Source organism: Crocodylus porosus, unplaced genomic scaffold, assembly GCF_001723895.1.
Source record: "Crocodylus porosus isolate Cpor-Errol unplaced genomic scaffold, CroPor_comp1, whole genome shotgun sequence".
In the NCBI taxonomy this organism is placed as follows: Eukaryota; Metazoa; Chordata; order Crocodylia; family Crocodylidae; genus Crocodylus; species Crocodylus porosus.
In genome coordinates this window covers 25,468,001-25,494,005 of record NW_017728950.1, presented here as the reverse complement: position 1 = coordinate 25,494,005, position 26,005 = coordinate 25,468,001, and the positions used below count along the sequence as shown (strand labels likewise).

Below are 26,005 nucleotides of genomic sequence, written 5' to 3'. Positions count from 1 at the left end.
CAGCACCAGGTCCAACAAGGCGTCTCCCCTGGTGGGGCTGTGCACCTCCTGGGTTAGATGGAGGTCCTGCACTCTGGCTAAGAACCGACGTGAGCGATCAGACTTGGCTGACTGCTCCTCCCAGCAGATGTCTGGAGCTCTTCTTCCTCCTCATGCATATGTTTGGGTTGATGATATTTGGTAACATTTTTAAATCAGGAGCAGGTGAACTTGCTCATTAATAAAAGCTGTTAAGGGCAGAAACTTGTTAAGGGCAAAAACAATCTACTCCAAGCCCCAACTTCTGGCAAAAAGGTTTGTGAGGTGGTTACTACTGCAGCTCTATTTCTCTTTTGCCTATTTTGTAGGAAGTCTGTTGGTCTGAATCTAGCAGTACACCAATACGTAGGTCCAATATTGGATTGACACCGATATAAAGAAAATTGATTGTATTGGAAATCGGCCTGATGTGGCCAATAATTCGGCTGATAAGTGCCTGGAGCACAGCCTGGCAGCATGGAGAGCTGCTTGCAGCTGGTAAGTTTGTTGTGGTGGAAGGAGAGAGGGCAGAGAGGGTGTGGGAGTGCAGATCAAAACCCTCCATGGTAAGGGAGGGAGTGGGACAGGGACTGGGGCAGGTGCTGCCCAGCAGGGGCAGGGCGGGGTGTGGGACAGAGCCGTGGCTGGTCTGGTGGGGTGGCTCCCATCGCTGCATGCACCCTGGGAGGGCATGGGGGAAGGCGGGTGTGTGCCCCAGATCTGTGTTGAGAGGGTAGTGTGGGCTGCACTTGCAGGCTGGGGCTGGGGATGTGCTAGGCTCTTCCTGGGGCATGGGGAGGATTGGGCCAGGACTGCACTCAGGGTGGGAGGTGGTGGTGCTGGGAGTGGGGGCTACAGCAAAACTTGGGGTGGCTGCAGCCTCCCCTGTAGCTCCCCTCCAAGCACTGCCACCGCCTGCTCCAAGCGCAGCCTGGCCCAGCCCCCTCTGGGAAGAGCCTGGTGCAGCCCTGGCCCCAGCCTACAGCTGCAGCCCGCCCCGCCCTGCCCCACAGATCCATGAGGCACATGCCCCACCCCCCCATGCCCTCCCAGGTGCATTTAGAGGTGGGGACCACCCCCTACCCTGCACCCCTGGACAAGCCACAGCTCTGTCCTGTCCCTTGCCCTGTCCTTGCTGGGCAATGCCTGCCCCAGCCCCACTTCCTCCCTCACTACAGGGGCCTTGATCTGCCCCCAATCCTCTTCCCTCCCTCCTCCCCTTCCACCACAATGGACTTACCAGCTGCAAGCAGCTGTATTGGAAATCAGATTGGTACTGCCCGATAATGCCTCCTTAAAAATCGGCTATTGGTATTGGCCCCCAAAATCCCTGTTGGTGCACCTGTGTCCGAGTCTACTTAGTGCAGGTGTGATCCTGGAAGATATTTAGCAATAAGCCTGTAACAAGCAGCACTGAAAAAGCGCAGATAACTATTTTCAGGTTTTTAGCATGGCCAAGTCTATCTGGGTTTTTGAAGGTGAGAACAAAGGGCACCTCCCTAACCCTGGGCCATCTTCTTACCAAGTTTCAAAATTTCATGTCAAACTGTGAAAATGGAAGAGGTACATACCAACAGGCTTGGCACTGCTATGCTTACTAGCACCACAACCAAAAGGGACTTGGGGGCCTTGATTGACCACAAGATAAATATGAGCCACCAATGCAATGCTGTGGCTGGCAAAGCAAACCAAATTCTGGCGTGCATCCACCAATGCATCTCAAGCAAAACCAGGGAAGAAGTCATCTTCCTGCTTAACTCAGCCCTGGCGAGACCACAGCTGGAGTACTGCATTCAGTACTGCCCCCCACCACCTTTCCCCCTTTCAGGAGGGGTGTGGCAAAGCTTGAGAAAGTCGAGAGGAGAGCCACTCATATGATTCAAGGCCTGGAGGGGAGTCGTATGAGGACACGAGACTCTTTAGTCTGGAAAAGTGAAGGCTCGGGGGGGACTTGGTGGCGACCTACAATTATATAAGAGGGGTACATCAGGACCTGGGAGAACAGCTGTTCAACAGAGCTCCACAAGGGATAACAAAATCTAACGGCCATAAACTCCAGGAAGGCCGATTCAGGCTAGACATAAGAAAAAAGTTCTTTATGGTACGGGTGTCCAGGGTCTGGAACAAACTCCCCCCAGAGGTGGTGCAAGCACCTACTCTGGACTCCTTAAAAAAACGTGGATATATTTCTTGCTGGGGTCACTTGCTCCCAGCTGACTTCCTGCCTATGGTGGAGAGGGGGAGATCTGGACTCAATGGTCTCACAAAATCCCTTCCAGCCCCTAATGTCTAAGAAATGTCTATGAAATCTATGAAGGAGCTCTTCAAAAATAAATGCCCTGGGGGGAAAAATATTACCCTAGGCAAAACTGTCTATTTTCCCCCCTTCACTTTTGGAAGTCATTTACCTTTTTAATTAAACCTTTAAAAAAACCCAAAAATAAAACTGGGCCAGAGAGCAAACATCGGAACTTAGTCTGAACTGCTGTAACCTAGCAAAGTTAAAAGAAACTGGGAAGAAAAGGCCAGAATGGAAAGTATCAGCTCAGCTAAAGAATATGAAAGAAGGTGCCTTTCTACTAGGTCCTGTTAAAAATACAACTTACTGAGTTATGGACTAGTCCTACCTAGTATACAAGCAGATCAACACGAATCTTGTCTTCCTCTCTTTGTTGATTAAACTCACTTGTGATTCCTCATCTTAAAATGAGGCAAACTGCATGTGCATGGCCAGTTATTCTCCTTCACTGACTTCTGTCTAAGGGGGGACCAGAAGGGTTTAGGGGAGACGCTGTTTCCCCTAGCAACCCCTGGCATGACAAGGAATAATGGACACAAATTATTAGAGAATAGGTTTAGATTAGACATCCACAAGAACTACTTCACAGTTAGGGGAGGTGGGAGCTGGAACCAACTTCCTAGGGAAGTGGTGCTGGCTCCTAACCTGGGGATCTTTAAGAAGAAGCTTGATGACTACCTGGCTGGACTCATTTGAGTCCAGTCTTTTCTCTCGCCCAGGCAGGGGATTGGACTTGAAGATCTACAAGGTCCTTTCTGACCCAAATTCTATGATTCTATGATAAGTGTTTATTTGTCCTTAGTTTTTGAAGTCCTTGGAGCAGATAACACCTTCCCTAAAAGCATGGAAAGCTTGAGGCAGATGAATGGTAATAGATTGTAAACCCCCCAGAGCAGAAAATGAATTGCCCGTTGTCCGTAGCAGTACAGTGGAGATTCTGACATCTTCTGGGACCTCTGGAAGCTGGCTTTACACAAACATGGTGCTTCTGTGGGTGCTACCATTGGCTACTTTAAAATAAGAACAGCAGTTTTATGATCTTGTTTGGGACTTAAAATAAAGATACCATGGCACTATGTTACTCTCCTGGCCTAGCATGGATTTCCCACATGAGTTGGGGGTAGGAGAACCCGTGCTTTGGCACTTATCCTACAAATGGACAGCATCAAGCTATCAATGTTCTATGCATCGTAGTTTTACCTCTTTCAGGAGGACCAAGTATAATGTAAGCTACGTAGTCAGCATATGTGAAGTTTATTTTGGGGCAGAGTTAAGGCTGTTGATGCTAGCCAGTAAGACTTGTTCTATTTATAGGTGCATTTCAGTTATTTATACAACTTTATCTGGTGATTTTTGTATATGTGCCTTTTTATTTTGGTAACCAAGGGTGTCTATACATATGATCTGGGGGAGGGGGTGGCATTTTAATTAGAACAGCTCCTGGAGAGCCGTTCTAATTAAAACGCTGCAGCATCACATGTATTCAGCATCCTCTGTTTCAAAATGGTGTTGCGGGTGCTTTAACTATAGCTCATTCAACGAGTTTTAGTTAATGTACCCCCACTGCTATTTTGAAACATGGGATGCTGAATACACGTGACAGTCGGGCCTGCTGGAGAGTTCTAATTAGAATGCTCCAGATGACTCAGTTAATCGAGTCTGCTCTGACATGTTTTAATTAAAATGCGATAGAGCACATATAAAGGCACCCTATGGGTACAACCATGTATATCCTATTTTGAGATGCACTTCCTCTGGACACCACAATTTAGGGAGAAGAATGAGTTTGACTGAAATGAATCCCTTCAGTAATTATCTGGAGGAGGAAGTATGTATTCATATATGTAAAGATCCCAAACGTGGGTTATAGGCAGTGCTAAAACCTGGTCTTTCCCATAACTAATAACATAAGTGCCAGAAACATGTTCAAGCAATAACTCCATTAGCTGTTAGCAGTAGCTGGTTCTTGTCCACTCTTGGGAGCAGCCACTTGAGGAACACAACATCAGGCACACTTAGCCAGTGTATTTCCCATGCTCACACTCGTAGGAAACACACCTCCCATCTCTGATATACATGGGAGATTTCATCCTGTACAGGCCTCCATTTTATAATGACCAGCTACCGCACACTGAGCACTTAGAAAATATGAACTCTTCAGTGTCAAAGTCACTGGCCTCTTTCTCTTAAATTAAGAGCAGCTCTGTTAGTGAACAGCTGTAGTAGATTGTTCTCTTAAATGTGTTGGGTATTTCCAATTTATTTAACATGCCTTTCACATACAGGCTGAATGTCTTTATAAATGCCTTTGTACATATAGGATGGAAGGGTTTATGTATATTTGGGGTTTGGTGATTTTGGTGCGTGTCACCAGTAAACTATTCTGTTAGTTTTTTATTTTAATACCAGATTCTGACCCATCAGATTTATTTGGAAAACTCCTATTGTCTCAATGGAGCCATGATTTTATCTGAGGTGCAGGCTGTTCCCTGCCGTTCAAAAGCTTGTGGGACAGTGCAAACCAAAAATATTTAGCTTAAAAATGTAGCTGATCTTTCCACCCCTATAGAAGAATAGGACCCTATCTCTTGATATGCTGTTTCCACCTTGAGCAATATTATGCCTCCTACTTGGGTGCAAATGTTGTCACGTGTGGATAGTGTACCTTCTTGATCAGAAGGAGTTGGTTCTTGGCCACTTTTCATTGGCATCTTAAAACTTATGGCAGAGTCACAATAATAATTCTGTCTTGTCTCTTTCTCTTTGCAGGCTCTCTACAATTCAATCAAGAATGAGAAGCTTGAGTGGGCAGTGTAAGTGTTCTGCGTAGAATTCATGACTTTAAAAATAGTACCTTTTGTGGTAATCCATTTAGTACTCGTGTCGCACTATGTGTGAATTGTGGATTCTGTACAACCCCCCCGATTGGCAGAGTCTTAGCTCAGTGGACATAGAACACTGGTTTCACTCTTCCATTTATGAATAGCAATGTTAAACCTTCCCCCCCACACTCCCGTCCGGCCCTCCTCCTGCTACTGTAAGGAAAATCGTTAATGATAGAAGGAGACTTCATTTGTCAGGAAGGAGGACATGTCATTTAGTAGGAAACTTCAGCCTGAAAAGAGAGAAATTAAATCCTCTGTTTGTTCTATGACTACATAAATAAAACAAATGTTGAATTTTTCCTTTATCTTTCAGTACATTGTGTTGGAACCACTGAATGGAAACACAAGTCTTGGATTGAGTTTCCTGCTGTTAGGTTCTCTAGTGTTGTTTCTCTGAGCTATGGATAACTTGACAATAATATGATATTAAAGATAATTAATTGAACAAGGTCTGATCTGTTTCCCTCTAACTGGTTTTGACAAGCTACTGCTTTACTAGAACTCAGTTTTATTTTCCAGCCACATTTTTACACTACATGTAAAGTTCAGGAACTAATTACTACCAGAAAATTGTAGAAGCAGATATCATAGAATCATAGAAAATTAGGGTTGGAAGGGACCTCAGGAGGTCATGTAGTCCAACCCCCTGCTCAAAGCAGGACCAGCCCCAACTAGATCATCCCAGCCAAAGTTCTGTCTAGCTGGTCTTAAAAACATCCAAGGATGGAGATTCTACTTCTCTGGGTAACCTGTTCCAGTGCTTTACTACCCTCCTAGTGAAAAAATTCTTCCTAATATCTAACCTAAACTCCCCTTGCTGCAACTTGAGGCTATTGTTCCTTGTTCTGTTATCTGTCACCACTGAGAAGTCTAGCTCCATCCTCTTTCATACGACCCTTCAGGTAGTTGAAGGCTGCTATTAAATCTTCTCAGTCTTCTCTTCTGCAAACTAAATAAGCCCAATTCCCTTAGCCTCTCCTCAGAAGGCAGGTGCCCCAGCCCCCGGACCATTTTCATGGCTCCCCATTGGACTCTCCAGTTTTGAGCCTCCACTACAGAAAGGATGTGGACAAACTGAACACAGTACTCCAGATGTGACCTCACCAGTGCTGAATAGAGGGGAATCATCACTTCCCTTGATCTGCTGGTAACACTCTTGCCAATGCAGTCCAGTATGCCATTTGCTTTCCTGGCAACAAGGGCACGCTGTTGGCTCATATCCAGCTTACTGTCCACTATACCCACCAGGTCCTTTTCTGCAGAGCTGCTGCCCAGCCAGTCAGCCCCCAGTCTGTACTGGTGCATGGGATTGTTTCATCCTAAGTGCAGGACTTTGCACTTGTCCTTATTGAACCTCATGAGATTTTTTGGTCCAATTCTTCAATTTGCCTAGGTCTGTCTGAATCCTAGCCCTACCCTCCAGCATATCTACTACTACCCCCAGCTTGGTGTCATCTGCAAACTTGCTGAGGGTGCACTCTATAACCAGGGTCAAAAAGGGATGAGACAAATTTAAGGTATGAATAGGTAGCTATAGGCATTAAATTAATAGATATTAAACAGAATAGTCAAAGATGCATCCTTGGCATCTCTGAGCCAAAGAGGGTGGATGCTAGGGAGTATAATAAACTCTAGATATACCTGGTTCAGTGCTTTCCCTTTAATGCATCTGCACCTGCCACTGTCAGAGACAGGGCACTGGGCTTGATGGACCATTGATCTGACCTACTATGGCGATCCTTATGTTCACATTAATTGACATTTTCCCATGTTTGATTTCTTTGCAGTATAGATAGACCCTAGACGGGTACTCTTTTCAACTAATAGTCAAAGGAAGGAGTCATGTTCTGTAGTAGTTGTGGTTATGAGAGATGGTGAGGTCCATACACTTGAGGATGTGCATCCCATCACTGTGAAAGCTCAGTTTCAAGCAGAGCAATATTTATGCATTGTCTGTCCTTTTCTCTGCTTTGGAGGATTTAAGAGGGGTCCCATCACTCAACTCTGTGTCCTCCATTAGGTTGTTACTTGGAATCTATGCAGCTAATCAGCTGTAAGAGGCCCTAGCTATGATACTAAGTGATCACACTGAATTCACTTGCATGCTACCGCACCTCCTCTCCACCAGAAAAATCAGCCCTCTGAAATTGGGGTGTCTCTCCTAAGCAGGGAAGCTAATTTGTCTTTGCTGGAAAATTAGACGCAGGCAGAAGCTGCTGCAAGATGGTTGCTGTGATCCCTCTGCCAGCGTCAGGGAAGGAGAGCGGTGGAGTTCATCCTTCATGGTCAGCGACAGCCTTAACCCTCTCACCTCTCCAGCCACTTCAGTCAGGATCCTCTGCAGTTAGCATTTAGCCATGACTGGAACAATCATCTTATTTTTTCTGCCTTCCCCAACCAAGGGGTGTGCCTTATTTGGTGGCATGTGAAATGCAAGAAAATATGGTGCTTTCTTTTTTGAGCATAACTTGCAGATAACCCAATGCTTGGTAATTAAGAAACAGACCCAAGACCTAGAGGAGATGACTTTGGGGCACCTCACATGAGTAAAATTTACAGGTGTCCTCTCTCAAATGGAATCTCAGGTCTAGAATACTCTTGTGTCAGACTTTCTGTATCCCAGCAGTAGAGACATGCACTTGCAGCTGTCCTAGACCTGGTGGAATGTGCTAGGAGACCTGTTGGTATCAGAATTTCATCTAGTTCTTGGCAAGAGAATACACAGAGTCGAATCCATTTGGACAGTTTCCAGGTGGAAATTGACTGTTTCAATCAAGATGATTTACGCAATAGCTCAGTTATGTATGGATAGACAGGGCAAAGCAGTTTCTGCTGATAATGACCTGGATTTGGGGGAAAACACAGGCAGGCTATGCAGGGAAGATACAAATCAGAGACCCCTTAGTGTCAGAATTTGGGATTTAGGCCAAGGGTTGCTTTATCTGTAGGGAATACCAGCTGTGACTGTTTTTCTTGCATGCCGTCTATGCTGATGTCAGAACAACTTCCAGCACCAGAGGATGCCAGGCTCAAATTATGGTTCCCTTCATTTACAGCTGGACTTGGAGCACAGACCCTGTGTAGGGGGAGCTGGAGCCTCCCCCTTTCTGTATTGCTGTGCAGTTTTTGTTCACTCTGGGGCCCATTCTTGGGCCCCAGAGTATGCAAGGCAACTCATTCTGAAAGGACAGAGGTGCTGGCTCATTCTGCCACACTCATACACTGGTCTGCAAGAGAGAGATTCCCAGTGTGTCCACCTGGGAATCCATCCATCAGCTCTATCATACTGGGCCAGAGTGGCTTCTCAAGGAACAGTCCTTTGCCACTGCTGGTGAAGCTTGTGGGGTGGTAGGCCACTTGGGAGAGGGGTGTTGTGTGGTGAAAAGACGAAAAGACATCCCAGCATAGATAGACCCTGGACTTTCTGCTGGTGATGAAATGCTGTTAATCTGGTCAGAGCTGCCTTAATGATTCAAGATTCTGTTTCTGTGGGCTACACAAGGGTTTAAGAGCTTACAGCAATCATTACTGGGTGGATTAACCGTCATCAATAAGTCCTTGGGCAGAGAAGGCTGAGACAGTGATAAATTACACCTGGGAGGGAGGCTGCTACATAATTCTTGTCTTGTTCTTTATCATTCATTGCTAACTAGACTTGTTCTCATCCTAAAAGCCATGCTGTCCACAGCACAATTACATGGCTTGATCCAATGGCCTTGGAGGAGAGTGCAAAGGCTGTCACTGCTTTTTATGCCCAGGTCAGTCAGATACAGCCAGATCCTCTTCAGTCCTGCTTCCTATGTGCCTTAAGAGTCGTATACCAATTTCATTTAATAGTGAAAATATTTCTTTATATTTCTGTGAGCGTGGCAGAGTAAGTAAAGCTCAGGGAAGTATAGCTGATTGCTTTCTTCCTCCTGCCTCATCTACTATAAACTACTAACTTGGTTCCAAATACAAGTTCACCTGGCTGTCAAACCGAAACGTATATTGTGATTTGGAAAATACACAGATTGGATCTGACACTCAGAACTAATAAATATGGGAACCTGTGTTTCTTTTCTTTTTTCCTTCTCCCCTGCCCCCCCCTCCCTCTACCAGGGAATAACCTCCCTTTATTTTATATGATCAGTTTTCCCCCTTGCCTGAAATATCATTTGGTTTCCTGGAAGAGAAGTGCCACAAAGATCAGTAGATGTGGTTATTATGGTCTTTTCTCTTTTCCCTTTTTCTGTATTTGCATATTTAGCACTTTGCAAAACATACTTCCATATCTGTGTGAGCTGTTTTTAATGTTCAGCCTGTATTTCAGAGGGTGTAGGGGAAAAGAGTGTAGTCTGACCATGTATATAGATGGACAGTAATTTTTCCTTGTGTTTCTTTGTCAGTGGAGCTGTATAGATTCCTGTTTTCTAGGGTGGGAAAAGAGGAATAACAACAAATGTAGGCAATGAAATCCTGGTTTTATTGATGTCAATGACAAAACTCCTGATGACTTCAGTGGAGCCAGTATTGAATAACTCAAATTTATCCTGGGTGTAACTGCAGTGAGGTCACTTGAGTTTCACCTAGGCCTAATTCTTCCTTATAAGTGGTGTAATTTCCCATCATTCTGTAGACTTCAGCTTCCCCCAAGCCCCATGTGATTCTTGCACGTTCAGATGTATAGTAGGATGTTAACATCTCAAGAGAAATGTGAAGTTTACCTTGCTCTATCTTAGAGGTGGAATAATATAAAGTTGAATACATCTCATTTCTGTTCTATTGAGATAGAATACAGAGATAAACATTTTCCCCACTTCTTGTCAGATGGTGTTTGCTTCTGTATGCAGGCAGTAGAAATAACCACATACAACTGTATGTATGGAAGCACAATATTAAAATATACAAGGCTTAAAGCACTGTTTATAGTAGAAACTACTGTAAAATCACTGGATGCATTAAATGTATCTGTGGGCCATATCCAAAAAAAAAAGGGAGGCAAGTACCTAAAACAGGACTAAGGTAGATTTTTAGCATCTAAGTTCACAATGGGAGTCCAAAAACTTTGTCTTGCTGCTGCTTAAGCCTGGTGGCTCTTCAAAACACAAGGTGCATCCCTGCTTAACCTAAAAGTCCCCTAGGTACCTGCAGCTCTGCCTTCTCTGCCTATTCAGGGGTCATCAGCCTCTCTGTACATGGTCCCCTCTTCTGATCTAACCCTGCTGTATTACACCTTGACACATCCTACTTTGCTGCCCTTTAAGATCTTCCCAGCCTACAATTCAGCTCTGCCTGTCTGTGCAAGACTTGCCCCATGACTGCTGTGTCTTGGCAAAGGCCCCAGGATACTGCTGTCTGCAGGCCCTTCTCTCAAAGGAACTATAAGGTGAAAGAGGTGACACTGAAGTTCTTCCTCTTGGCGAGATCCATGCAAGCAGTGCCCCACTCAAGCACACCTTCAGAGAAGCTCCTGATGCTGCATCTGTTTCATCAGACCAGTGGTCTGGTGAGCTGCAATGTACTTCCCAGGTCCACAGCTGCATTGCCTAAGTCCTGCTACTCAGCCACACTGGTGCAAATAGTGCCAGTGAACTTAAAGCTGACATAGCTGACATTGATGCCCCACCCTCCATTAGAACAAGGCTGGAAAGCCTTTTCTAAAACTTTGTGTAGCTTTATCCCTGTGAGGATGTGGAGTGCATCTTGATCAACCAAGAGGTCAAAGTAAGTAGTCTGTAGAGATGCACAGAAAAGGCCAAGAAAATCTGATACGGATAATTGATTATTAACCAACCATATCGGCCAACACAAATCCAAGAAACAATTTACAGGCATGAAGCTGGGCAGCATAAAGAGCAGCTCCCTGTAGGTAAGTCTGTGGGGGAAAGGGGGATGGGGCATGGTGGGGCAGATCAAGGCCCTCACGGTGAGCGAGGGGCTGGGGCTGGGGCTGCTGTCCAGCCAGAGCAGTGAATGGGGCCAAGGTGGGGTGTGGGACCGAGCTGCAGGCAGCTTGTCCAGGGGATCAGTGTTCTGGTGCTTACAAATGGTGGCGACGGTGCTTGAACTAAAGCTTGTCCAATGAGCTTTAATTCAAATACCACCACCACCACCACCACCATTTTTAAGCATGGAGATGCTTTTTAGTGGAGCTGACTGGGGCAAGGGTGGATGTGAGCTGCTCACTCTAGGCTTAGGGCTCTCCTCTCTGCTGCTGCCTTTCTCTTGGGAGCCTCATGCTAGCCATATGTCCCCTGCCTAGACGGGCAGCAGAGTGGAGACCCCTGAGCCCACAGCAAGCAGCCTGCATCTGCCCTGCACACCAATTGGGGGTGGGGTGGGAGGGGCATGCCCCCTGGACTAGCTGCTCATGGCTCCGTCCTTCTCTCTGCCCTGCCCCCATTCACTGTCCTGGCTGGGCAGCGCCGCCAGCCCTGTCCATGCCTCACTCCCTTCCTCACCATGGGGGCCTTGATCTGCCCCCCATGCTATACCCCTTCCCTTCCCCTCCACATATTTACTTGCAGAGCACTGCTCTTCACAGTGCCTTGCTGCATTCCTGGCCACGTGCATGTGTTTGCCTGCTTGCATGCACGTGATGTCCAGGGGCCCTGGCCAGAAGGCATATTCTATTTATCAGTGACGTTTTTGGCTACACCTGCCAAAAAAAGCTGAGTGCTGACAATGTTCATTTTCCTTTTATTGATGCCAATCCGATATGCAACAGATATATATCAGTGCACCTCTAGTAGTCTCCCTAAGAAACCACCTTACACGTAAATATTCAATAACTCACAGCAATGAGGCTGTTATGCAAAGCTCCCTCTCCCCTCTTTAGGAGCCTACACATACATATGCTCACAGATAAAACGGCAGTGATACATAACTTCAAAAGACAAAGGCAAGCAGGTCTTCTTCCCCTCTGTCAGGAAGCTGTGCGTCTCTGGAACCGGTGCATCCATCATCATGTTATTCTGGTAGCTCTGTAGCCCCTTAGTCTCCAGAACACCTTACAGATGACCTCGGAGGAGATCTGTTCAGGAGCTACAAGAGGCCCTGGAATAAAGCCTGAGCACTATGGTTCCCACCTTAGAAAGGGGAAATCTTTCAAGGAGAAATGTTTGCAACATGTTACAACATCCAATACCAGCTTCCCCTCAGACACTTCTCTAATCCTTTGGGCACTTGTTCTGATGATCCCCTTTCCACCCATTCATGAGTGGGGGTTGTTCCTGACCCTTTTGTCTCTGGTTATCAAACACATCTCTGCCCTTGTTCTTGCTGCATTGTAGTATACCTGTTCCTGTTTCTTGGAGAGCTAACAGCACTGGTCTTCTCCCCACTTCATTCATTACCTCTTTTGTGGCTGTTACAGACTACAGCTTACACCATGATATCCCAAGCTTGGAGAAGACTGAGGCAGGATGCAAGCTGGATTGTCATAGCAAGAACATTAGGCAGGCAGCTTTTTTTCTTAGCAGTTGTGTGCTTGACTGTATGGAGGTCTGTCACCTTACCATCTCTCTCAGATCTGTTCTCACAAAATAGTGGTGAGCTCCTTCACCCAGGCATCAGTATCTTTGTGTTGATTGCCTAGAGTGCTCTCTGGGTGACATCTGCAAAATGAGACTGCTTTCTGCAGTGCAAAGCATCTTGCTTCACTGCTGGAAACCCCCGATTAGGTTGGTGGAAGAGATTCTCTCAGTGATGCAGTGTCATCTTTTGCCAGCAGCAGCTTCAGTGCTGCTTATACTGCATTGCTTCCTTTCTTTCAAGCACTATGTCTTGTCCTTGGTTTGGTACAAGAGTACCTGGCAGTGATAGCTCTGCATCCTCATCTATTGCTTTCTGACACATTATGGTAGCACAGTTCCTAATGGGATTTGGACACTGGTTCAGACCAGTCTTCTTCTTGGGACCACATCTCAGTGTTGAGGGAACTCAAAGGTGTTTCTTGCTCCCTTTGAACCACTCACCATCTGCTCATTTTGTCACCTGTCAGTGAAGACAGAAGAGGTCTTCACATCAGCTAGGAAGATAAGGGAAATTCACACCTCCACAGTGGGAGAGCTACTATAAAAAATCACCTCTGGTTATCCTGTCAGCCAGCCTGTTCACCTTTGCTGTTCTTTCCCCAGCTAAATTAATTCTTTCCTCAACTACCCAGAGTGAAAAGAGAGTTCCCACATTGGGCATTGTGAGAGTATTATTCTTTTGCTTGATTAGGACATGACAATACAGGTGTGCCCACAGGCTCTTTGTTGTGTTTGTATATCAAGTTAAGGGACGACTTCTGCCTTAAATGAGTCAGAAATGCTGCAAAGACTAATCCGTCCTATCAGATTAGAGTTCTTTCCACATGAGCTCCAATTTGACCTACAACTCGGTAGAGAAACATCAACAGATTGGATAGGCACAGAGTACTGCAACCTGAATTTTGATCCACACTTTTATTACTCATTATTTGTCAGTGCAAGTTTCCAAATAGATGCTTGTTTTAATACAAACAGGCTACAGTCACTCTTCAAGGAGTCCTCAGTTTGCCTGCCTTTTTGGCATCGGGTTGACCACTTATTAATTACTACAAGTCAAGTGTGTGTGGACATCTGCTTGAAAAAGACAGTATAGTTTCTCATCCCAAAAGTACTGTGGTTCTACAAAATATGTATATCAGTGAAAGAACAGAGTGGTAGTTTTAGCTGCCCTGCCTCTTCTGCTTTCTCATATATTGAGAAGGTTCTTAGAGCACAAGGGTGATTCCAAGGGACACTGCTATTTAAAATAATTCAAATTCTTGATCATGAGATGCTGGCATATGAAGAATAGGACCTATATGGACAACAACTCTCAAAAACTACAGTCACTTGAAGGCAAGTAACTAGTCTTTCCCAGTGGTCCAGATCCTTAGATCATTCAGCTGTCTGATCTTTGACTAAGAAAAGGCATAGTGGTATGTACCAATCTAACAAGAATGTTTTCCTTCCCATCTATATGAAAGTGCCTAATGGCATCAGGCCAGATTTTCAGAAGAGGTCAAAATCCAAACATCTTCACTTTGGCACCTGAGCAAATGGGCAGATTTTCCAAGGTGGAAACAAGGGGAACAACTTGATGTTTGCTATATTTGAGCTCAACGGTCTGTTTATTTAGATGCCTCAATAGCAAGTGGGTTATTTTGAAAATCTGGTCTGTAATTCGGTCAACTACTTAATAAGGCATCTAAGTCCCTATTAACCAAGCAAAAAATCCCATTGAGTTTAAAGTCAGGCAGGTATTTAAATATTTTGCTAAATTAAGGTGAGAGGTCCCAATCAAAAACGATCTGAAGTTTATAGGAGTTTTGCTACTGACTTGGACAGGCTTTAGGACAATCGTATAGGTAAAATGGGTTGGTAAAAATAACCTACTAAGACAGGAACATTTAAAAAACTGGGTAAGTCATGAAACTTTGAGGCATAGGTGCATAATAGACATCTAGTTTTTCATCTAAACTTTTTTATTTTCACATATTTTAGAGATGAAGAAGAGAAAGAGAAAAAAAAATCTCACACAGATGGTAATGATGAAAAGGATAATGGCTCCCACCCAAAGGCTGTCAATCGGATTGGCAATTCCAATAACCCATTCCTAGATATTCCCCATGACCCCAATGCTGCTGTTTATAAAACTGGATTTCTGGCTCGGAAAATCCATGCAGATATGGATGGAAAGAAAAGTGAGTACCTATTATTTTATCTCTTTGTGCTGCTCAGTAGTAAAAGGCCTTAGGCCCATAAGCGAGGACACTTCTGTTGCATCAGGGGATATTGAAGGAAGAAGAAACAAAATAGGGTTTTGATTATCACAGCAGAAAATAATATTATCAGGCAATTATGAGGACTGTTAAGTGGCCACTGGCCTAAAAAGTTAATGATATGTACATCCTTTTGCAGTTGCTGTGTTGCATTTGCACAAAGAAATGTAGTGTTGGACAATAATGTGCATCTTTTGTGCTTAAAGAAAATGAAGTTTGTGGTTTACAAAGCTGAAAGCCATTTCATCTGAAGTACCTAGCGGTTCTTTATCTGCCTTTTCTATATATGATACTAAATTACAATAACTAACGTTTCAGGATTTTGCCATCATTTAGCTATAGGGGAAAAAATTGTTCTTACCCCTTGAAATCAATTTGCAGCAACACTGGGGCTCACATCTGTCACTAGATAACCAATTAGTCAGTTCCCACAGATATTTATTGAGCTTTCAGAGTAACCCTTTAGTTTAGGATAGGGATGGCCAACCTGTAACACAGGGGCTGCAAGTAGTATGTGCAGCCTTGTGGGTCACTTGGCAGACCTGGGAGAGGACAAGAGCGCAGGGGCAGATAGGGTAGGGAGCATAAAACCAAGCAGCAGGTTGAACAGGAAACACAGGGCAGGAAGCAGAAAGCAGAACAACAGACTGGTTAGGAAGCAAGAGAGGGAACAAAGGAGAGCAGTTAATCAGGCAGAGGAAGGGGATTGGAGTGGTACTCAGGGATAGTGTGGGACTGATTTGTCGCATGTCTGCCGAAAAGCTTGTCCCCTGCTGATCTAGGAGGTCATTCCTTATTAGTGGAATATAATTCTCCCCTTTAAATTAGGTATTGCACCCTTTCATATATATAGATATACATACACACGCACACAGTACAGTAACTCCTGGCCCCCTCTTCATAATAAATCTGCAGCTATTCCAGGTTACATTTGTTGCTTTTAATGTCATGTTTCCTTTTTTTCTGTCCCAATTCAATAATGAAGGAAGAATTATCAAAGACCTCTTATTTATGTGTCTGTATTTATCATGTCTGCAATTTTTTATACTGTGGTTAGTAACAACATCTGTGGGGGTTTTTTTCCCCCATTTTTTATTAATGTACACCGCATGTTGATTCATATTATATTTGCTGGTATTAAGACGGGAAACAAAACCTGATGTTATTACAAATTGTGAATGCTTGCAACTCTTTTTCAAAACAACTCTTGCATGACTCTTGGAGGACTGCTAGGAGGTCTTTGGATATGGCTTCTCAGTACAAGGCATAACCATGCAGTGATACTCTATGCTGGGTACAGAACTCAATATAACCACATGAACAAAACACGATTCCTGCTTCTCTGCAGCACTAATTAGCTCAGGCACCGTGCCATGACAATGTGCTATCCTGTTTCTGGTTCTGGAGCGAGAGTGTGCAGAGCTTGCTTGGGTATCTCTGCATGGCACTGCCTTGTGTGTATATACTCCTGCAGGTCACAGCTAACTTGTGGGGAGTGTCTCCACACAGTACTACATTCTGATGTGTAGGTATACACTTAGTACCTAAATGTTAAGACTAGCGTTTGCAGTCAGATTTCTAAAAAATAAGCACTAGTACCTATATTTAAGTTCCTAAATGTAAGGTACCTTACTATTCCTGGTGAACTGATGATTTTAACAGATTCTGAGTGAACATTTTGACTTAATATCCTATGGCAGGTTTATTAGTGCTGTCTGTTGCCTGTAGTGACTCTTAATGATTAATTGTGTGCTTGCCTTTGTTGTGTTATCTGTTTACAAAAGACTTCTTGCTTAATGGACTGAATTTTAGGGTTCCTGTGGCAACCATACCCAATTACGATAAAGGCATAGGGGGGCAGAATCTTTCCAGTTCACTCTGCAGTTTAGAAGCCAAAGTCCCATTGAGTCGGTGGGTCCTGGGCTTCAAAGTTGCAAAGGCATTTTTGAAGAGTTTACTTCTTAGCATTTGATCATTCCAGATAAACTACAGCTTAATTTTAAAGGTTACTGTGAAGTTTTTATCTGTTTTTATGGAGTTGCTATAGGGCAGAGGGTGTAGAAGCCAGAAACCTGGCAACCTGATTAAAGCATCTGATTTTCTTCACAGAGAGAAAATACTGAAGAGGGAAAGGCTCTTGGCTTAGCTGAGAAAAGCATAACAAAAAGCAATAGCTGAAAGCTGGAGCTAGACAACTTCAGATTAGAAATTAGGCAGAACTTTTGTTATTAGCCAAGATAATTAACCATTGGAACAAACTCCCAGGGGAAGTGGTGCATTTTATCTGTGGGTATCTTCCAACTCAGACTGGGATGCTTTTGATTAAATTCAAGAGTGGCTTGGTGAAGTGTCATGACAGTGATATGTTGGAGCTGATTTAAAGCTTCATTTTGTCCTGAATCTTCCCTAAACCTATGAATTGTACATATTTGTACATTGGCATGTTTAAATATCCATTAAGTCTAACTTTAACTCCGAATTTCCCAGATTTGTAATGCCTATTTTGGATTACCATATTTACTCGAATACATGATGGGGTTTCCTCCCCAATCAGCATGGGGAAAAAAGCCCCTTGTCTTACATTTGTATACAAAGAAATCTCATTAAATACACTGTCAATCATTAAACTACTGCCAAAAGCAGCATGTGCTCAGCAATGGAAACCAGCTATGAAGTTGATTAAATACAGCCAAATCTGAGGATGACTATAAAACACATGGCCCACACTGGGCAAACATACTGATGGGAACCTTTAAAAAAAATTCTGGCCTTTAAAAATAATGGGCAGGTGTTCCCTCCACAGGGAACTGGCACTGGTCCTGGTTATACTGTAATACCAGGCTGGCACCAGGAGGGCCATAGCCAACCCTAACTCCTTTTTTGATTTACTTACATTTGATCTTAGCTAAAAAGGTCACGGCATTGATTAGAACCTACTGCAAGGATAGGTTAGCGTAGCTGATATGGAGGTATAAGGTAGTGCCCATTGAGCTCAGTTCCCCTCAGTGCTGAATTTTTTTCGAGTCCTGGTGGGCTACTACATGGCTTACATTTTGACTTCTTCAGTTCCACAGATGAGCTGCACTTTTCTTTTCCATTTCCAATAATTCATGTTCACTACCTTTAAATGCCTGGCAAACATCACCAAATGGGGCCCCAAACAGTTCCCCCAGAATCCTTCTTTCATTCTTTCTCTCAGCCTGACACGCATGATTAGTGTTGCCCTACTCTCTGTGAGGTGGAGCTGGACCAGGTTATCCTGCTCCTCATCTGCATATACACTTTTCTTGGAGGATCCCAGGATTCATGACAAGAAAATCTAGTCCCAGTCATGAGTGGTGGGGCTAATTACCACATGGATTCCTTGCGGGGAGTATTTGGAGTACACACACATACTGAGCAGTATTGAGCTTTGGGGTCACTGTGGCTGCAAAATGTTTACTTTGTGGGGCCAGCCCAGTGAACTATATGGTAAATCATTAGTTTTTTTTTGCTCTGGGCTAATATACATAGGTCACATGGTATCTAAGTAGGTAAAAAAAGCAATGCTTAAAAGTGTGTTTGTGACATGTACACTAAAACTTGCAGGAGTTTCAAAATAAGTAACGTATCAATTCTGAATGAGCTAAGACTATAGGTACTTGTAGCAGGGCACTAGGGTGCCTGCTACTGAGAGCAGTAATATGGGCTCAGCTGCCACTCACTAGGGCAGCACAGGTGGGTTGCTAAGGCAACGGATTGGGTCAGCTGACCGGAAGGGGGCAGGGCCTGGCCTTCATAAACAGCGAGGCCGAGGCCAGAGTCAGTTCCCCTCTGGTAGCCTAAGAAGCAGGAGCTCTGCTAGAGCAGAGCTCTGCGGGCCTAGTAAGGAAGCCGGATGGCTTGAGCAGTGTTGACATGGTGATACGGGGTGGAGAGGACCCTGACAGGGATGTGGACGAAGGACAGCCAGGTTGGCTTAAGATTTGTGTTATGGCCAAGGGGCTTTGTGTTTTCTGTTCTTGGTTGTGTATAAGACCGGAGGACCGGGCGAGGCTGTAGGGGTTGGAGGAGACCTCAGGGGAGCTCCCCAGTAATGGGGGGATTCCTGGCACTGGAGAGGGTGCTGTGTTTTGGGGTGTCCCGACCCTGGCCCCAGTGTGGGCAATTATCGGGAGGAGCCCCAGTGGGGCGTAGGACCCAGGAAAGGGGTCTGGGAGCCAGGTAAGGCTGAGGCCACCTGAGCCCCAATTGGGAGAAGCCCCAATGGGGCATAGGACCCAAGAAGGGGTCTGGGGGCCAGATAAGGCTGAGGTTGCCTGAGCCTCAATTGGAAGAAGCCCTAGTGGGGTGCAAGGCCCCAGTGCGGGCGGGGAGCGCGAGCAAGGCCCCAGTGCGGGCGGGGAGCGCGCACGGAGAAGTCCCAGAAAGGGGCGAGAGTGCGAGGCCCAGGCCCTGGTTGGGGGGGTGAGAGTGCGAGGCCCAGGCCCCGGTTGGGGGGCGAGAGCATGGGGAGCGCGAGGCCCAGAGCAGGTGGCGGTATAGAGGCCCCGGGTGCGGACGACAGTTTAGAGGCCAGCCCAGGGAGGGCGACCGTATCGAGGCAAGGCCCCAGTGTGGGCTACGAGAGCCTTGTGAGACAGGCCCTGGTGCGGTGAGGACCGCGAGGGAAGTGAGGGGGCACCCGTGGGGGCGACGGTACAAGGGCAAGGCCCCGGTGCGGGCTACGAGAGCCGTGGGAGACAGGCCCAGTGTGGGCAAGAGCACGGGAGGCAGGCCCCGGTGTGGCGAGGGAAGTGAGGGGGCATCCATGAGGACACAGGCAGGCAGTTGGACAGAGCCCCAGTACAGTAAGGCACCGTGCCAAGGAGGGCAGGAAGGCAGCCTCCCATTAAAGATATTTACCAGCAAGATGTGGCAGGCAAGATAGAGGGTGTATTCGAGACCCAATTTGGCACGGTAGGTAGGGGCGCTAGGGGAGGTCACGGCACCCCTAGAGGCTGTGCTGCCACAGTACTATATGCAAATTATTATAGGTATGCCTATTTCAAGGTCAGTGGTGCATCTACATGTGCAATTCATGTGCATGAATAAACTCTAGAGCTTGTTACCCCCATTTACTGTTCCTGGAGTGTGCTGTTTGAACTTGTGCAGGGAAGCAATAAAATCTGTAGCAATAAGCTCCAGAGTTTGCTCCACATGCTGCAAATGAATAGAGTCAGAGCAGCCTGGGCTGGCAGGAGGTCCAGGGGTGAGCCTGGGGCTGCTTTCACCAGCTCAGCATGGGGAGGGCAACCAGGTCCCCACCTGGGGCTGGTACCCCAGCTTAGCGTGGTGCGGAAGGGCTGGCTGGGGCACGAGGGTGCTTCAGCATGGGGCTGGCTAGCAGGCAGCCCCTGCATTGAAGCACCCTCGTGCTTGAGCCAGCCAGGGCAGCATCTATATGTGTTCTGCTGTGGAGTTTTTTTTTACAAATACTATCCTGCTGCAGAGTAAATTAGTTTACTCTGGCCTACTAGGGGCCAGACGCATGATGTTTACTGCACAGTGAATTAGTCAACTGTGCAGTAAACATCTCATGTAGATACGCCCAGTGTTTTCAGGTTTTCCCCTAACTTCCATGTGTTCAGGGAGAGCAGGGTCTGACAATAAGAAGAGGGAGAAGGGGCTGTGGCGGGGGGGGAAGAAGTTGGGGGTGGGCAGAGGGCAATAGGATACCTGGCCCCTTAGATTTATTTTCCCTGCTGTAGCAGTGGGAGGGGGACAGATTCATGGCAAACCTTCAAAAATTAGATTCTATACTTGAAACATTATGACAAATTAATACATTTTCCATATATAGGATCTAATTATTGTGGAGGGTCAGCTTATATTTGAGAAAATATGGTAATTCTATCATTTAAGTCACTTTCATTTTATCTCTTGCTTAATGTAGAATTTTCTTTCTTCCTTTTTCTGGGTTTTTAATCAGATTCCATCTTTTTCACTGTTTCTGCAAGCTCTGGAAGGTGCAGGAGGACAGGAAGGAGTGAGACCTCACTGCCAGCATTGTTGTTGGCAGCTGCAAGAGGAAATGATACTTCTTTGTGCCATGCCCTACTGAGCACTCTGTGGTGGTCATGAGTGGTGCCTGCCAATGGAATCCAGAAGGGGCACACTCCTGCTGTGATCAAGCTTGCAAACTGAGAGATGTTGTGTGTGCTTTCTGCATGAGCCTTGGTGCCTACTGAGCCTGTGCTGTAGCTGTGACTTCTTCTATTTCCCCCTACAGCAGTCACTGAGCTGTCATGATGGCTAGCCACATGCTTCTTTGAATAGCAGAATACAGAAAAGACTTAATTCAGACCTAATTCAGGTTTCCTGTTGCTTAGACAAAGTGTAAAATGGGTTTCTTTGGTTTGTTTTCTCTTTAGCTCCCAGAGGGAAACGTGGCTGGAAGACCTTTTATGCTGTTCTGAAGGGAACAGTGCTCTACTTGCAAAAGGTAAAAGAAATATGTTTCTTTGGGAAGCTAATTAAAGATTGATTAATGCTATGATCCTCAGCCTTCCTTCAGATGAGCGTACCCTCTGCTACCCACACAGCATGTCTCTCATCTGTAATCAGTAAAAGTACTTGAGTCACATGTTCTCACCCCCCCCACCCAACTCCCCCCTCAAGGCCATAAGCTGTTGTCCATGGTGCTGATCTCAAACTGGCCTTTTTTGTTCTAGTTCTGTTCACTAATTCAGGGGTAAAAAAAGTTCTAAATTGGAGCAAAAAACTAAAATATCTTAATTTCCTGTGGAGCAATTTTAAAAAAGTCAAATCTGATTCATATATGGTATAGAAATACTCAATATAATATTATATTGAAATACCAAATGTAACATAAAGGTCAGGAATAAGTGAATTGAAACAACAACATTGCAATGATTCATTTAAATGATTTCTCTCAGAAATTTCATCAAAATGAACACAGTCACATAAGATCCTGATTTTGATTAAATAGTGGTTTCCCAGAGAGAACTCTTAATTCAGAAATATTTTGACCAGCTTCGGTCTGCGCTTTCTTTTTATGGCTACTGAGCAGACAATTTTCAATGTGTATAAATATGGTCTAGATGTGGCTGTGTTCTACTTCTCTCCCACCATAGCCATTTGTTTCAAAGGGGCCAGATTCCAAATGCTGTTGACGTCAAAGAGTGTCCTTGGGTTAAGTTTCATTGGTTTTTTCGCTTTAAATTTTTCAGGGCAGGTACTTTATGTACAGTACCTATTGCGCTGGGGTTACTGCTCCATAATTGGGACCTTTGGGTGCTGCCCTAGAATAGCCGTATAGCTGAATCTTGTATCCAGAGTATATGCTATGATGCATTACTTCAAGGTGAAGGCATTACCATATGACCATTTCTTTACACTGTCATAATAATAGTGTAACAATGCCTAGTTCGTGGTGTGTAAAAGCTAATTCTCTGCCCCTTAACTGCCACTTGGGCTGTCTGTGAGAGGACCACCAAGGACCTTGGACCTCATTGCCTTGCTACGTCAGCCCAGCTTTGAAGAAGTTAGCAAGAGGAGCCTTTGGGAGAGGTTGAGAGGAGTAGATCCTGTGTGGGACAAAGGGTATCTAGAAAAGGAGATGATCATAGAATGAAGGAGCAAGGGGAAGCTGGTGGAAGACTGAGGAGGAAATGGGGGATGAAGGAGGAATATCTTTTTGTCAGGTGGACTGGTATTAGCAAAGGGCGCCCATCAGGCTAACTAGAAACAGTGGCCACAAACTGAAGGAGAGCAAATTTAGACTGGACATCAGGAAAAATACTTGACAGTGAGGGTTGCCAAAATATGGAATATGCTTCCAAGGGAGGTGGTGCTGTCGCCTTCCTTGGAGGTCTTCAAGAGGAGATTGGACAAACACCTGGCTGGGGTCATCTGACCCCAGCGCTCTTTCCTGCCCAGGGCAGGGGGTTAGACTCAATGATCTGATAGGTCCCTTCCGGCCCTAAAATCTATGGAATCCATGAAAAGCTGGACAATTGTCCCCCCCGCCCTCGTTATAGGAAAGCATGTAGTAAGAGATGATTGATCCATGCTCCAAAAAGTTTTACAGACTAAATAGAAGAGGTAGACAGAGGATAGGAAGAGAAAGTACCACAGCAAAAATTGACTGACCCAGTGTCACACAACATATCAGTGGCAGGGCTGGGAGTAGAACCGTGGCATCCTAAATCTTAATCCAGTGCCCTTTCCTGTACTCTTATCAGTGTGAGTCCCATATTATATTAACCTAAAATTCTTGACTTGTCCAGAATGTTACTTTTAAATGAATGGCAACCACCTTCCTCTGGAATTTGACTTCTGGAATAAATCGTTGTTAGCATTTGCTTCAAGAGGCAAAGCGATTTAATAACTGACTGAATTGCTTTATGTAAAGTTGCAGTGTCTATGGGGCATGATTTTATTTCTTGACATGTACCTGAAAGGGGAGGATTCACTTTAAGCTTTCAGAAGCTTATTAAGTGTTAAGCCTCTCCTCTCTATTTTCATATCTTACTAAAATGCTGTTGGGGTAGTGTTAAACACTTTGTATTTCAAAAAATAAATTAAATACTGGAATGTAAAGGGATATTTCCTGAGGACCCTTTCTTCCCCTTCATCCTTTGGAAACTAAGAGTAATCTCCCATCATCTAGCTCCCAAAACAAAAATGCCTTGATGAAGCTCACTTGTGTTTTGTGTCACTTCAACCTCAGTTGGCAAAGCATTAATATTCTTTTATAGGAGTTGAGTTATCATGGTGTTTTACTGCTTCATCCCGATTTCTTTAATGCATTTCTTTCATTCCCATAAATCCTGCAGTGAAAAATGGGGCTTCAGGAGATGTGTCAATTCATGGCTTAATTTTTAATAAATCCCTTTTCAAGCCCCAGAGGACTTCATGACATGTTTGAGAATTTTGAGCTTGCTTGCCCCAAGCTTATGCACATGATTCCCCTGTGCTGTCACAATTAAGGATTGTCTTTTTGACTTGTCACCTGACTCAGCAGAGCTTTGCATGAACTTTTAAAATGAACCCTCCATCTTCAGGGAGAAAGTAAATATGGGAATTATTAGCCTACATTCTTTGCTGTTTTGGGAAAAACAAAGGGTTTAAAATTAGTTTGGCAAGTTCACCAGTAGCAAAGCCTACTGAGTTGTGGTTTCCTTCTGCAGTATATTATATTAAGGTTATCCTGACTTCTAGGAGAGCCGTAGAAATCCTGGTTTCCATGGAAGGTAGTCTGAGAAATGTAGTGCCCTGCTACTGACCAGCTCTGTGATCTCAGGAAAATCATTGCCTTTCCCTCTGCCTCCATTTCCCCTTGCATCTTTTGTCTACCTCATCTCTCTGAACTCTGACATCTTCAGGCACTCTCTCCCTCTGCTTGCACAGCCCCTAACATAGTGTAACCCCAGTCGTATCTGCTCCCTCTGGATCTTCTTGGCATATAAATAATACCTTATTTATTTGCATTTCACTTGTACCTTTTTAACAAAAATTAGCCATTCAGAATGAGGATGGGCAGTGTCGTAAGTGACAAAATTGATTTCTGCACCAAAATAGAGGCATGGGGGTGCTGGAATGGCTGTGGGGGAGCTGTGCTCAGCTCTCAGCCTCATGAAGTCAGGGTGGTGTCTACCCATCAGCATCATGCACCTTGTACCTTCTACAGTTGCATAGCTAGTGATTTAACCCTTTCATAGCTGCTGCTTTATTAGCAGCAGTTTTAGCTGACAAGTGGACTTTGGTCCTGCTCCATGCAGGCAGTGTTCAGCCATGATTCAGCCTGTGCTGTGGCAGGTAAGATTCTGGAAAAAGTCTTTTTTTTTTCCATTCTGCCTTCCAAAAACAAGGCGGCATGTGGTATGGCATGTGAATAAATCCATTAATTGTTAGATATCTTGCCCTGCCAGAGGGTAACTAAGCCCTGATTATGTTCTCATGACATGGGTATGGATGTAGAAACCATTTACTATGGGGACAGAGTAGGGTGAGGCTTTGCTCTTCACCATCTGCTCCATAATAACTGCCCATTTGTATGCTCTTACCCCACGTTAAGTGGTAGCTGAATTGCAGCGGTTTAGCTCTTGGACGTAAGTGACTGTGTTCTAGCTTCTGTTTAACATCAGTTAAGGACATGCACATAAGCAATTACCACAGAGAAATGACATGCAGAAAAGCTCCTCCCCCATTTATCTGGTGGTAAATTGTTAATATGTACATATCATATTTTTTACCAGTTTATCTCACTATCCCTGTTTCTTTTTAAAGACATTTTCAGCAGTGGTATCTAAGTAACTTGTATTGAGATTAGCATGGGTAGACTCAGACATTATGCCCACATATCTATTCTGTGGAATTGCTCCAATGCTAAACTGTTGTACTGCATATTGTTTCATGTTTTAATGAGTGATTTGAAAGGGATGGTTTCTGAATCAGTGAGCAGTGAGACTGCTGGAGGGGGCTTAGCTGAAACACTTGCAATTAGCTAGCTAAATATGTCTGCACAATATTATATAAAATCAGAGATTTGACATGTTTGTGATGTCTGCCCTGTTCGTGGGCATCTTCAGGCCAAGGTTAATTTCCTGCTCTCTGATTATAATCTGATAGGAATTTAGCAGAATAGGAAACTGTCGCTATTAAACTGAGCTGAAATGTGATGTGCCTATAGAAGACAGAGCTATAAGGGAAGAATGGTAACGTGAGCTGGCTTGCAAGAAATTTTTCCTCAGCAAACAGTGCAGTAAAGCAGGCCTTAGATTTTCCTTTTGATTCGATTTTGTTTTCAGCGATAGTGTGATATAACATCTCTTTATAATGATATGGGCTTTAGGAATACTCCTTATAACTACTCATCAAGTAATAGAAATGAGTTGATACAAGAGAAAAGTACACACATCCACAGGAGGCCTCAAATGCCTCTACACAAACACTCATAGTATGGGTAACAAGCAGGAGGAACTCACCCTCCTGCTGGCTGACACCAGCCTGGACACAGTGGGGATTACGGAAACATGGTGGGAC

The 26,005-nt window shown here is 44.8% G+C and overlaps 1 protein-coding gene across 2 annotated transcripts in view; it reads left to right on the top strand.

Moving 5' to 3' along the window:
- The window catches only part of PSD3 (pleckstrin and Sec7 domain containing 3), a 145,993-nt gene that overhangs the window by 100,160 nt on the left and 19,828 nt on the right, over nucleotides 1-26,005 (top strand). For both annotated transcript variants that reach the window (XM_019554870.1, XM_019554871.1), the window contains 3 exons: nucleotides 5,087-5,130; nucleotides 14,700-14,899; nucleotides 21,370-21,440. In XM_019554870.1, the coding sequence (XP_019410415.1) occupies nucleotides 5,087-5,130; nucleotides 14,700-14,899; nucleotides 21,370-21,440 (315 nt within the window). The remainder of the gene's footprint in view (nucleotides 1-5,086; nucleotides 5,131-14,699; nucleotides 14,900-21,369; nucleotides 21,441-26,005) is intronic.